Source organism: Muscardinus avellanarius (assembly GCF_963383645.1).
Source record: "Muscardinus avellanarius genome assembly, chromosome: 11".
Taxonomy (NCBI): domain Eukaryota; kingdom Metazoa; phylum Chordata; class Mammalia; order Rodentia; family Gliridae; genus Muscardinus; species Muscardinus avellanarius.
The window spans coordinates 68225324-68236804 of record NC_137797.1 but is presented as its reverse complement, the minus strand read 5'-3'; the positions used below and the strand labels follow the sequence as shown (position 1 = coordinate 68236804).

The following is an 11481-nucleotide window of genomic DNA, read 5'->3' as shown; positions in this document are numbered from 1 at the left end:
AGCTGTTCAAGGCCATGAATAAGGTGTCTACCAGGCTTCAAAAAAGGAATCTCTTTGGGAATAGCTTGGGAGCCAAACTTTCCTACCCAGCAATTCCTGCTTCCTGGGCCCCTCCTGAGCACCTTCCTCCCAGCCCCACAAACAGGAGATGCACACAGAAGCAAGGTCGGTTGGCAGGGCCAGCTGAGGCTTTATTTAGGAAAAGACAAACGAATTGATTTGGGGTTGAGGGCATGGGCAAGAGGGGTACCCCAAGCACTCCTCCCAGGGGCAGGCTGAGGGCTCGGGCTGGGCCTCGGTGGGTCTCTCCAACCCCGAGGCAGCTGCAGGAGGAGGGCAGGCTGGGAGGGGCCCCGGTGGCTGTTCACTTGGGCAGGACATCAGAGGACTCGGACACCAGCTTTCCATCTCGGGTCTCAATCTTCTTCACAACCACGGCCTTGGTGCTGGTGCGGCTGAAGGAGCTAGAGCCCCCGCCGGAGCTGAAGCCGGGCTGGAAGGAGCTCAGGCCGTAGCTGAGGCCAGGGCTCGAGAGGCCCCCGTAGGAGGAGCTCAGCCCTCCTGGTCAGGGACAGAGGCGGCCATGTGAGCACGGAGCCCCTCCCCGCATCAAGCTCCACATCCCTTCTCCCTGCTCACTCTCTTCTAGTCCCAGGGATGGTGTCTAGCCCAGGTCTCCCTGTGCAGTTACTGCAAGCCTGTGCTACTCAGAACTGCCCGGGAAAGCAGGAGCCGGTGGGAGAAGCTTCCCCATCAGCTGCATGCCCTTGGACAAGGCGTTTAACTGGGCCTCCCCCTCATCTGGACAAAAGGGAAAGGACAGGAGTTGTATACAAAGTAAAGCATGTGAAGCACTTAGCCCAGGGCCTGGCACACAGCTGCCATTTATCTGGGTCCTGAGTCTATTCCCCGTCACCCTGGGATTCTCCCAAGAGCAGAATCTTGCTCCTTCCTTTTGACTCCCTCAACTGCCACCAAGCACAGCCTCTCCCAGAGGTCTCCTGGGCCCCTCCCCTCCATCCCTGGGGCCCAGGACACTCACCTGAGTAGCCACTGGTGGTCTTCGTATGGATACTCATGTTCTGCATCCCAGATTCCAGTCTGCACCCAGACAACATGGGAGGGAGGTTAAGACCAAGTCCTGGCCCTTCTTGCCCCAGAACAACGATCCTCAAGCCCCCAGGAGCACCAGGCAGCCCCCATCCCTCCCCACTGCAAGCTCCAGGACCAGTGGGAGCTGCACGCCCACCTGCTCTCCTCGCCCTCCAGCAGCTTGCGGTAGGTGGCGATCTCGATGTCCAGGGCCAGCTTGACATTCATGAGCTCCTGGTACTCGCGCAACTGGCGCGCCATGTCCTGCTTGGCCCGCTGCAGGGCGGCCTCCAGCTCAGCCAACTTGCCATTGGCGTCCTTAATGGCCAGCTCCCCGCGCTGCTCGGCGTCAGCAATGGCGGCCTCCAGGGATGCCCTCTGGGGGGGGGAGAAGGAGGAGGATCAGCAGGCAGCACCTATCAGCACCCTTGTGGCTCTTTTAGGCTTCCTGCCCTGACCTGGACCAACTCCACCCAGCTCAAAGAAAACCCTACCAGAGAGACCACGGAAGCCAAATGAGGAAATAGGAACAGCTTCCAGACACTTCCCCCACACACTTCCCACCCATGACACTGCAAAGTCCTCCCACCTTTTTATTTTTTATACTGGGAATTGAACCTAGGGGCATTACTACTCCTAATCTACACCCCACAATCCTTTATTAATCATTGTATTTTTAAACAGGGCCTCACTAAGTTGCCAAGGGTCTCGCTAAGATGCTGAGGCTGGTCTCAAACTTGTGATCCTCCTGTCTCAGCCTCCCAAGTACTGGGATTACAGGCCTTCGCCATTACATCTGGTTCCCCCTACCTTAAACAGACCAGATCTCTGAGCTCTAGACTTTCCATAAAGCAGTGAAACCCAACCTTGGCCTGATATATAAGAGATTAAATAAAGCAGGCTTGGGGACTGTATCCTGTACCCCAGTCTACATGCCCAGCCCCTTTTCACCTCTGGCCTGGCCCCAGAGACGGCTAAGTGCCCCTCAGCTTCCCTGGAGGTCTGAGAAAGCTGGACAGAAGCTGCCCCTCTGGCTCCTAAAGCCCTGACCCCAGGCCCCTGGCCCCTCAGTACAGGCTCTCCTCTCACCCAGAGGGGCCCAGGAGCCTGCCCCACCCCGTCTGGTCAGTACCTGGCCCTTGAGGGCCTCGATCTCCGCCTGGAGGCGGCTGATGCTGCGGTTCATCTCTGAGATCTCCGTCTTTGTGCGGCGCAGGTCGTCCCCGTGCTTTCCCGCCAGCGTCTGCAGCTCTTTATACTGCAAGTGTGAGACGGCAAGTGAGAGGGAGCAGGGACCCCGGGCCCTTGGGTGCTCTCCCCCGGAAGGAAAGTGTCCTCTCAGCCAAGCCACCAGAGCCTGGGTCAGCAGAGCCTGAGCTACACACACAGAGACACACGACACACACACGCGCGCAAGCGCACACACGCACACGCGCACACGCACACTAGCAGCAGAGTGGAGTTGGAAGTCTGCTCCCTCCCCATGGACTAGGCCCTACAGCTGGCCAGAAGCCAAGGCCCAGCCTCGTGACCCTGCTCTTCACCTTGATCTGGTACATGCTCTCAGCCTCAGCCCGGCTGCGGTTGGCGATGTCCTCGTACTGGGCGCGGACCTCGGCAATGATGCCGTCCATGTCCAGAGAACGGCTGTTGTCCATGGACAGCACCACGGATGTGTCGGAGATCTGGGACTGCAGTTCACGGATCTCCTGGAGGGGAGCAGAGGGGCAGGTGGTGAAGCTCTGTCCCTGCACACAAGGAGCCCCCTTGGCAGAGGAGCCCTAGAGGTAAGCCAACAGAGGAGGGGAGCAGGGAGGAGCCTGGGCTAGGGAGAAGCATAGGTCCTTGGAAGGAGGAGGGCTCAAGGACCTGGCAAATGGAGGGAGGGTAAGGGGTAACCCCTGGCTTAGGGTACATAACCAAGGAAGAAGACCCCTTCCTGTTCTCAGCCACCCATACTAAGCCCAGAGACATCCAACCCAGTCCCCAAAGGCCAGGAACGGACTATGAGGAGGGTGGACCCAAGTGCAGCTGGTCACTCCTCTCCTGTTGGCATCCTTGGGCAGGTTATTTCCCTTCTCTGTGCCCATTGCCTTGACTGTGGAATCAGATAATAGACCCTTCTAGAAATGCAGGGAACAGAGACCCTTGACAACAGAAACTGGACTGACGTTGGTAGCTACTCATTAGCGGGCCCTTGTCTGTAGGTGCACGGGGTCCCAGGGTGGAGCGCTACAAGGCTGGGGGACCCTCCTCCTTTAGCCCCCTAGAACCTACCTCTTCGTTCAGCTGCCTGAGGAAGTTGATCTCATCAGTCAGCCCTTCCAGGCGAGACTCCAGCTCGACCTTGTTCATGTAAGCTTCGTCCACATCCTAGGGGTGAGGTGAGGCAGGCCCTGAGCCAAGTGCCCCTACCAGACCCCAACCCGGGGGCTCTCTGATAGCCACTCAAAGGCCTGGACTTGGGAGCTTCTAAGTATGCCTTTCCCACCACACTCTGTCTGATCTCCAGCCCAGCCCCTGTCGAGCCTACCAGCATCCCCAGCCCAAACACCTTGGCTCTGCTTCCTGCAGCCCCCCATCTCCCTCCTCCCAGAAGCCTTCTGTGGCAGACCTCCAATTTAGCTTCGTTTTCTTTCTTTCCTTCTTTCTCTCTTTCTTTCTCTTTTTTTTCTATTGTAAGATTTCATTCTTTCTCTTTCTTTTAGTAAGGTTTTGTAGGGTTATTTCTCTTATATAAAAGCCCTGTTGTAGTCACAGCTGCAGATTACTGTGAGGTGTGTGTGTGTGTGTGTGTGTGTGTGTGTGTGTGTGTGTGTGTGCACGCGCGCACACGCACCCGTGCACATGTGCACGCATTACTGGAGATTGAATATAAGGTCATTCTACCTGCAAGCTACACCCTCAGCCCTTTTGATTTTTTATTTTGAAACGAGGTCTTGCTAAGTTGCTGAGGCTGCTCTTGAACCTATTACCCTCCTGTCTCAGCCTCCCAAGTACTGTGATTATTGTTGCATGCCACCACACCCGGATGGGTCTCCATTTGTTTAACCATATCCTGTATCGATGCACGCACCTATCTACCTCTCTGTCTTTATCTGCCTCTCTGTGTCATGTACCTAGAAGGCACTCCAATGCCAAAACAAATGAATATTTTCCATTACTTAGAAAGACTTAGGGACAAAAGCTAGAAGGTTCTTAGTCCAAATCTCCAAGCCCCAGCCCCCATTCTGACAGAGGACCCCCTCACCTTCTTGATGAGGACAAATTCATTCTCCATTTCTGTACGCTTATTGATCTCGTCCTCGTACCTAAAGAGAAAATACAGAATCAGAGGATGAAGGCAAAGGGAGGTCACTCTGGGTCTTTAGCTGGTTGCGGTGATGGAACCCAGGGCCTTGGGCACACTAAGCAGGCACTCTTCCACGGGGCTATACCCCCAGGGCATAGCTTTTGATGGGGTATAAATATCTAGAAAATTCCGTTCTCAGAGACAGAATATGAGAAGGCTGGTCCTTCTGGCCCTCACTGCCCTCCCGAGAGAGCAGGACATCTCTCTCTGAATTCATGAAAACAGATTGGATTGGGCATATTGAGAGGGTTGGCATGAATAGGCATGAGGGGTATGAACAGGCTCCAGGGCTGTAAGTGTGAAAATGAGGCCTGCTGGCCTCCGTCCCGCCCATCTTGGGTGTACATGCCACTTGCTGTCCAAGTCTGGACTTCTCCTGAGAGTGAAAGGGTGGATGCTGAGCAATGATGCCGGGACAATGGGCGCATAGACTACCCAAGCAAACCTGATCAATGGTCACCCTCACAATTCAGAACTACTCTGCCCTCAAGCCCAGGGCCATGGGGAGGGAGCTCACTTATTCTTGAAGTCCTCCACCAGCCCCTGCATGTTGCCGAGCTCCACCTCCAGCTTCATCTTCTCCTGGCCCAGGGAGTCTAGCTGCCGCCGAAGGTTGTTGATGTAGCTCTCGAACATGTTATCCATGTTGCTCCGAGCTGTCTTTTGCTGCTGCAGGAGGCTCCACTTGGTCTCCAGCATCTTGTTCTGCTGCTCCAGGAACCGTACCTGCAGGGGGAGGAGAAACCAAAAAGGTCCACATCGGGCCAGGGCAAATGCAGTTGGTGAGATGCTGAGACAAGTCGGGACTGGAGCCGGTCCCTCTAGCACTTAGCTTGGCGTCGCCTGGTTACAAGGGAACAGTAGGACAGTTAGGTTGAAGCTGCCTCTGCAGAACAGATTGTATGTCACAGACCAATAAAAAAAGCCACGCTTTTTAAAGAGGCTTTCATTTACATTTTATATTAGATTGAAAGGCAAAATAGATTATCCATATCAAATATTATCATCATCATCATTATGTGGAGCGACATTGAAGGGATGACTCATGCAGATTCAGAGGAAACTTTAGCCCTGACGCGAAAGCGCTGGCCAAGAGACCTAGGTTCTGGCCGACATTACCACTAACCTGGGCTGCGTAACTGGACTTGCATAACTGACCCTCCTGGAGCCAGGTCACCTCAACTCTGCAACAGCCTGGAGAAACTCAGGCAGACCCTTTCAGAAGCCTATCTCAGCACAGAACTCACTTTCGGGGAGGGGAGAGGCAAGAAGGAGGGAGGGAGGGAGGGAGGGAGGGAGGTCTGTAGGTCTATCTGCAGACAAGGCTCTGCCCTCGCTCTCACAGCGCCCATTGGAGATTCTTCAGCATTTGGGACCCGCCCCACCCGACTCTTACCCACAACACAGAGGCCCTGGGTTCGTTGGGCTCACAGAATCCACATTTTAGGATGAAACTGAGGCATATTAGGAAGGAATTTTTCCCCTCAGTGATACTGGATATTGAACTCAGAGGCATTCTACCTCTGAGCTACACCCCAGCCTTATTTTTATTTATTATTTTGCTTTTTTTTTTTTTTTGGTGGTACTGGGGGTGGAACCCAGAGGCTTTCTACCTCCAGGCTATACTCCAGACCTTTTTTTTATATATATATTTTATTTAGAAACAGGGTCTCACTAAGTTGCTGAAAGCCTCACTAAGTAGCTGAGGCTGGCTTCGAACCCGTGCAATCCTCCTGTCTCAGCCTCCCAAGCGCAGGGATTACAAGCGTGCGCCACCACGCCCGGCTTATTTCTTATTTTGAAATGGAGTCTAAGTTGCTAACTGCCTTATTAAACTGCTGATGCTGGCCTCAAACCTATGATTCTCCTGTCTCAGCCTCCCAAGTACTGGGATTACAGGCGTGTGTCACAACCTTGGGGGTACAGGGAAATTTTTTCAAAGAATAATGATTTGTTCCAGGAAGTGAAATGCAGTTTTTAATCAACCCAAAGTAGTAATGTATGTGTGTGTGCATGCGTGTGTGTGCATGTGTGTGTGTGTTTTACTGGGGATTGAACTTAGGAGCACTCTACCTCCCAACTATGAGCTACATCTCCGGCTCTTTTTTTGTTTTTGTTTTTTGTTTGAAACAGAACCTCACTAAGTTGCTGAGAGTCTCACTACTTGCTGAGGCTGTCCTGGAACCTGCAATCCTCCTGTCTCAGCCTCCCAAGGACTGGGATTGCAGGCAGGAGCCACAACGTCATTTTAGAGGGTGAGACTCAGGAAAGAAGGACATCCGAAGGGTATAATCTAATTATTTCCCCCACAACCCTCTCAATAAATCTCTCTTTCTGGAGATTTCAGGTCATTCTGCCCCAAAATTATTTAAAAATACTAGTGAGTGTAACAGTCCTAATGGAATGCTTAATGTGAGCCAGGCACTGCTACACTGCTTCCATGATTATATGTGTATAGGCAAAAACTTTGGTTTAGGGATTACGCCCATTGTACAGATCAGGAAGTCAGACTCAGCAAGGTGCCCATCAAAGGAAACCAAAGGACCGTGTGAACCAGAAATCGAACTCCCAGGGTGTGCTTAACTCCTCTCTATGTGGACTCCAGGGCTGGCAAAACAGCCGAGAAGTCAGGGGCCCTTGGAAGAGCAAGCCCTCCACAAAAGAAAAAAAAAATTGCTCCTAGGGGTAGGCCAGCACTCAAGGGTGCCGCCTATCCCGGGATTTCCCTCCTCCCTTCCCACAATGCCTCCGCAGAGCCAGTCAGCAGGGAAGGGCCAGTCCTCCGGCCCCCTAGGGCCACAGAGTCCCAGGGCTGCAAAACCCGGCCTGGCTCCGTCCCTGCGAACGCAGGGTGGAGCGGGTTGGTGAGTAAAAGGGGACAAGGGCCAAGCGGCGACAGGGGCGTTGGCAGACGGCCGCGTTATCTGAAGCCATAAACTCCGGATTTTACGGGGACATGAAGGCCGGGCGGGGTGTCCGACGCCCCACAGACTTTGAATCCCAGACAGACTTTCCTGAAGCCCACCCCTGGCTCCCCCAGGCGCCCAGGGCTCTGCCAGGTAGAGGTGCCGCCCACGTCCTGCGTCCCGGAGACGGCGCCGGGTCCCCTCCTCTCCACCGCAGTGGGCAGGCGAGTGGGGGCCAAGTGACAACTCACACTAGGGCCCTGGGCTGCCAAAGGCCTCGATCAATACTGGCCCGCTGGAGCCCAGGCGCCTGCTTCCTTCTCAGAATCCCAGACAGTATCAAACCTCCATTTTTTTTTTTTAAGGAAGAAAGAAAAAACCGTAAGGGCACCCTGGGGGACCCTTAGGGCAGTGCTAGAGAAGCACAGCCACCCCGAGAGGGCTCCCCTCCAGCCCAACAGCAGAGCACCTGGGAGGACTCCGGAATGAAAGCTTTGAAGACAGGCCAGAACTCGGATTAGAGGGAGGGAAGGAGGGTCACAAACGGTTCAGGCCGGCTCCCCATCCCTGCCCCAGCCCAAATCAAAGTGTGTGGGTGGAGCCGGAGCCAGCCCTAGACTGGAGGGAGTGTGCTGAGGACCTGGGCCCCTGCAGAAGTGTTCACTAGCTAGGGCGAGGGGGAGGCAGGCCGCGGACCCCCGTCAAGTTGGGGCACAGCCGCCCAGCAGGGCGGACCCTCACCTTGTCAATGAAGGAGGCGAACTTGTTGTTGAGGCTCTTGATCTGCTCCTTCTCGTGAGTGCGCACCGCCTGGATGTTGGGGTCCACCTCCAGCTTGAGGGGGCTCAGCAGGCTCTGGTTCACTGTGACGGCCGTGATGCCCCCCACACCGCCGGCCCCGAAGCCGCCGCCCAGACCCATGCCACCCCGGAAGCTGCTGCTGCTGCCCACCCGGGAGAAGCTGGAGGAGCTGATGCGGGCTCCGGGCGCACTGGAATAGGAGCGGCTGCTGAAGGCCCGGGGGCCGGAGGTGGACACCTTGTAGGACTTCTGGGTCACCCTCATGGACATGGTGAAGGCTGGAGTGGAGACAGGCGAGCCCGAAGACAGAGACTGGAGAAGGAGCCGAGCAGCTGCTTCTAGGTAGTGGGCCAGCAACCAGGAAAGGCCCCTTATAAAAGAGATCCCCGGCAGAAGGGAGGGAGGAAGTCCTCGCACCTGAGTGGCTAGGCCCCAAGGGGGCAGGGCCTAACCGGACACCTGCCACCTCCAGGCAGGACTCAGGCGAGGGCAGCAGAGAGCCGCTCCCACCCGGGAGCCCACTCCAGCACCACCCCTGAAGCCCAAGAAAAAGCAATTCTTCAGCAGTGGGGAACTAGAAGGGAGGAGTCGCCAAGCCCTGCAGTAGCAGAACAACAAGGAGACGTGCCTGGGGTCGCCCAGCCCTGGAGCCCCAACCGCTGGGGCTTGATTCCTTCCCTCCTGGCAGGAAAAAGTCCCCTGGCATTTGTATTTTTTCTCAGCAGCCAGTACCTCAAAGGCTCCCCAACACACACAAGGGTCTGCTCCGGCTGGCAGTGGGGACCCTGAATTCCCAAGCCTTGGATCTGAGGTCAACGACCAGTCCTCTCTCCAGGTAACTGCTCTAACCCTAGCACCTGGCACAGTGCCAAAAGGGGCTGGGTAAATATCTGTGGAATGAATGAATGAATTCATACACACACACACACACACACACACACACACACACACACACGGCCGTCTTCCTTCTGGGTCTGTAGGTGCAAGATAAGAGTCATCTAATACAACACTTTTCCTGGACACAACCCAGTGCCCTCCTCTCCTCTCAAGATCTCTGGATTCCCCAGGCCGGGATGATCGGCAGGCCTGGCTAAAGGGCACAGAGGATGAAGAGCACGACCTAAAGGGAGAGAAGAATGAGGGAGCACAGGGAAGCAGCGGGCTGCCTGGGGGTCTCTGTTGTCTCACTGTTCCCAGCGGGTGAGTCATGGGAAGAGAGGTGGGGTGGTGAGTCATGCGGCAGCCACCTGGACCCTCCTCTTCTCAGGCCCCCAACTGGCCAGAGGAGAAGGGAGTGGAGTCCTTGCACCTGTCTCCCGGAGCCCATTATCAGAGTGAGTCAGGACAGCAGGTTGGGGCACAGCGCACACCCGTGGCACCTGTGGGAGGTTGGACAAGGCACTGGAGGCCTGGGCGGGGCCGGGCGGGGCAGGCTGTGGGTGGAAGGCAGGAGGTTTGGGTCCCCAAGGCAGAGATTCCGTCTGCAATTACATGATTCTCTATAAGCTACTGCAGGGCATGACGTGGGGACTGGATGGTTCTGAACTAGGGAGACCAACAGATGACAGACATCAGATGTTCTGGGAGAGACAGGCAGCGTAGCCCCTGGCCCAGGGAAGAGGGCGACCACCTACTGAAAATACAGATACATGTATTCCTCCCCATCCTTCCCCAAGAGATACCCAGGATCTCTGGACAGGCACCTAGGACCCCTATCCAGAGAGACTCAGAAGCCCCCTCCTAGGGGCACAGACAAATCCAAAAAGAGACACAAGGACAGGGTCCCGTCATGCACACACACAAACACACTTTGAAGTCTCTTCCATAAAAATAAATCCAGAGATCCCTGGAAGGGACACCGTGGCCGCATCCCTCCTTCCCCTCCTTTGTTTTCTCCACCCCACCTCTCCTTTCCTAAGCCCCTAATTAGCACCTATTTACACCGGGTTCTCTTCCAGCCCCTCTAAACATTGCCTCATTTTTGGAAGACTGAATGCATGCCATCCCCTCTCCAACAAACACCCACACCCAGCAGGACAGAGAGACTTCCTTCAGAAAAGACCCGAAGGGAGGCAGGGTGGGACCGGCGCCAAACCTGGGACGGAGAAAGCGGAAGAAGGGAGGGAGGGGCTGGTCAGACAGGTATGGCAGCCCTGGAGAGCGGTGACAGCCCGGGCGCACTTCTCCCCCTCCCCCACACCATTGTGAGCGGACCGGGAGGGGCGCAGACTGAGAAAGGGGACTGTGTCTGCCCCCATCCTGATTTAGACAGCCTGAAGAACCTGAGACAGCCACCCGAGCTTCCTGGAATCCAGCCCCCTTCCCTCCTAGCTGCCTTGTTCTTTGGTTTTAGTACCTCTTAGGGTGAAGACAGAGGGAGCTAAGGACCCCCGTTGTGTGCGGGCTAGGGCACTGGCCAGAGCTCACGGGGAGCCCCTCTGTCCTTGGGCGTCCCGGACAATCCAGAGCCAGAAGCATTTGTATCTGTCTGTCAGCTGCACAGAAACCCCAGGCCGCTCCTCCCAGACGCCCCTGCCCGGAGGAGTACTGGAGAAGAGGCCAGAGCTACGCTCTCTGACGGTCCCTGCCTAGGAGCTCTGGGTGGAGGGGAACAGGTTAGGCCCTTGGGACGAGGCCAGGTGGTGAGGTAACAGAACAGGACGGCCACAGGTACAGCTCCTTGTAAGGCTGTCTCCCGCCCTGCTGTCTGAGCACTGCTGCCTGCCCAACAAAAGGGACCCTGTTTTCAGTGAGGTGACTGTGCCCTGCCCGGACAGCTCTGCCCCAAACTGCCTTTCCTGGAGAGTGAGAGGGGGGAGGAGGAGACATGTGCTCCTGTTAAGACCCAGTCCCCGCTCCTGGCACAGGGTGACCTAGAGGAAGCAACGGAGCCAAGGCTGGGGCCGAGGTGGGGCTGGGGGAAGCTGTCACCTCCCTCGAAGCAGCCCCAGGAAGAGATGACCCCAATACGTTCTTAGTGATGGGGACGGACCCAGTGAACATCCACAGCAGCCCTGTTCATAACACTAAGGAAATGCAGTGCAGACCCCTTGTCCCGCACTCTCAAGCTCGACCCACCTGGGCCCCATGACAACCCTGGTGGGAGCATTCTGCCCACAGACCTTCGTGGCCTTGATGGGACCACCCTGTCAACGTCCCAGAGAATGATTCCTGTGCCCTAGCTTTCCAGTAACAAAATCTGCTTCCCCCCGACTCACTCCCGTCCCTGAGTACTGCTAGTTGACCTTGTCCTGGTACTCTCCTACACTTGCCCAGCAGAGGGTGGGCTGAAGTCCTCTTCAGACCACATCCCTGTGTGGCTTTTCACAT

The 11481-nt window shown here is 55.8% G+C and overlaps 1 protein-coding gene across 1 annotated transcript; it reads right to left on the bottom strand.

The window, feature by feature from the left end:
• Positions 1-364: 364 nt before the first annotated feature.
• On the bottom strand, positions 365-8433 carry KRT8 (keratin 8; the record flags this gene model as incomplete). Its single annotated transcript, XM_080705251.1, has 9 exons — positions 8092-8433; positions 4962-5170; positions 4343-4403; positions 3370-3465; positions 2637-2801; positions 2225-2350; positions 1250-1470; positions 1043-1101; positions 365-561 (listed from the first exon to the last, which is right to left on the bottom strand). Exons 1-9 carry the CDS (start codon positions 8419-8421, stop codon positions 365-367), a joined length of 1464 nt encoding a protein of 487 aa, XP_080561377.1. The 5' UTR covers positions 8422-8433.
• Positions 8434-11481: the final 3048 nt, after the last annotated feature.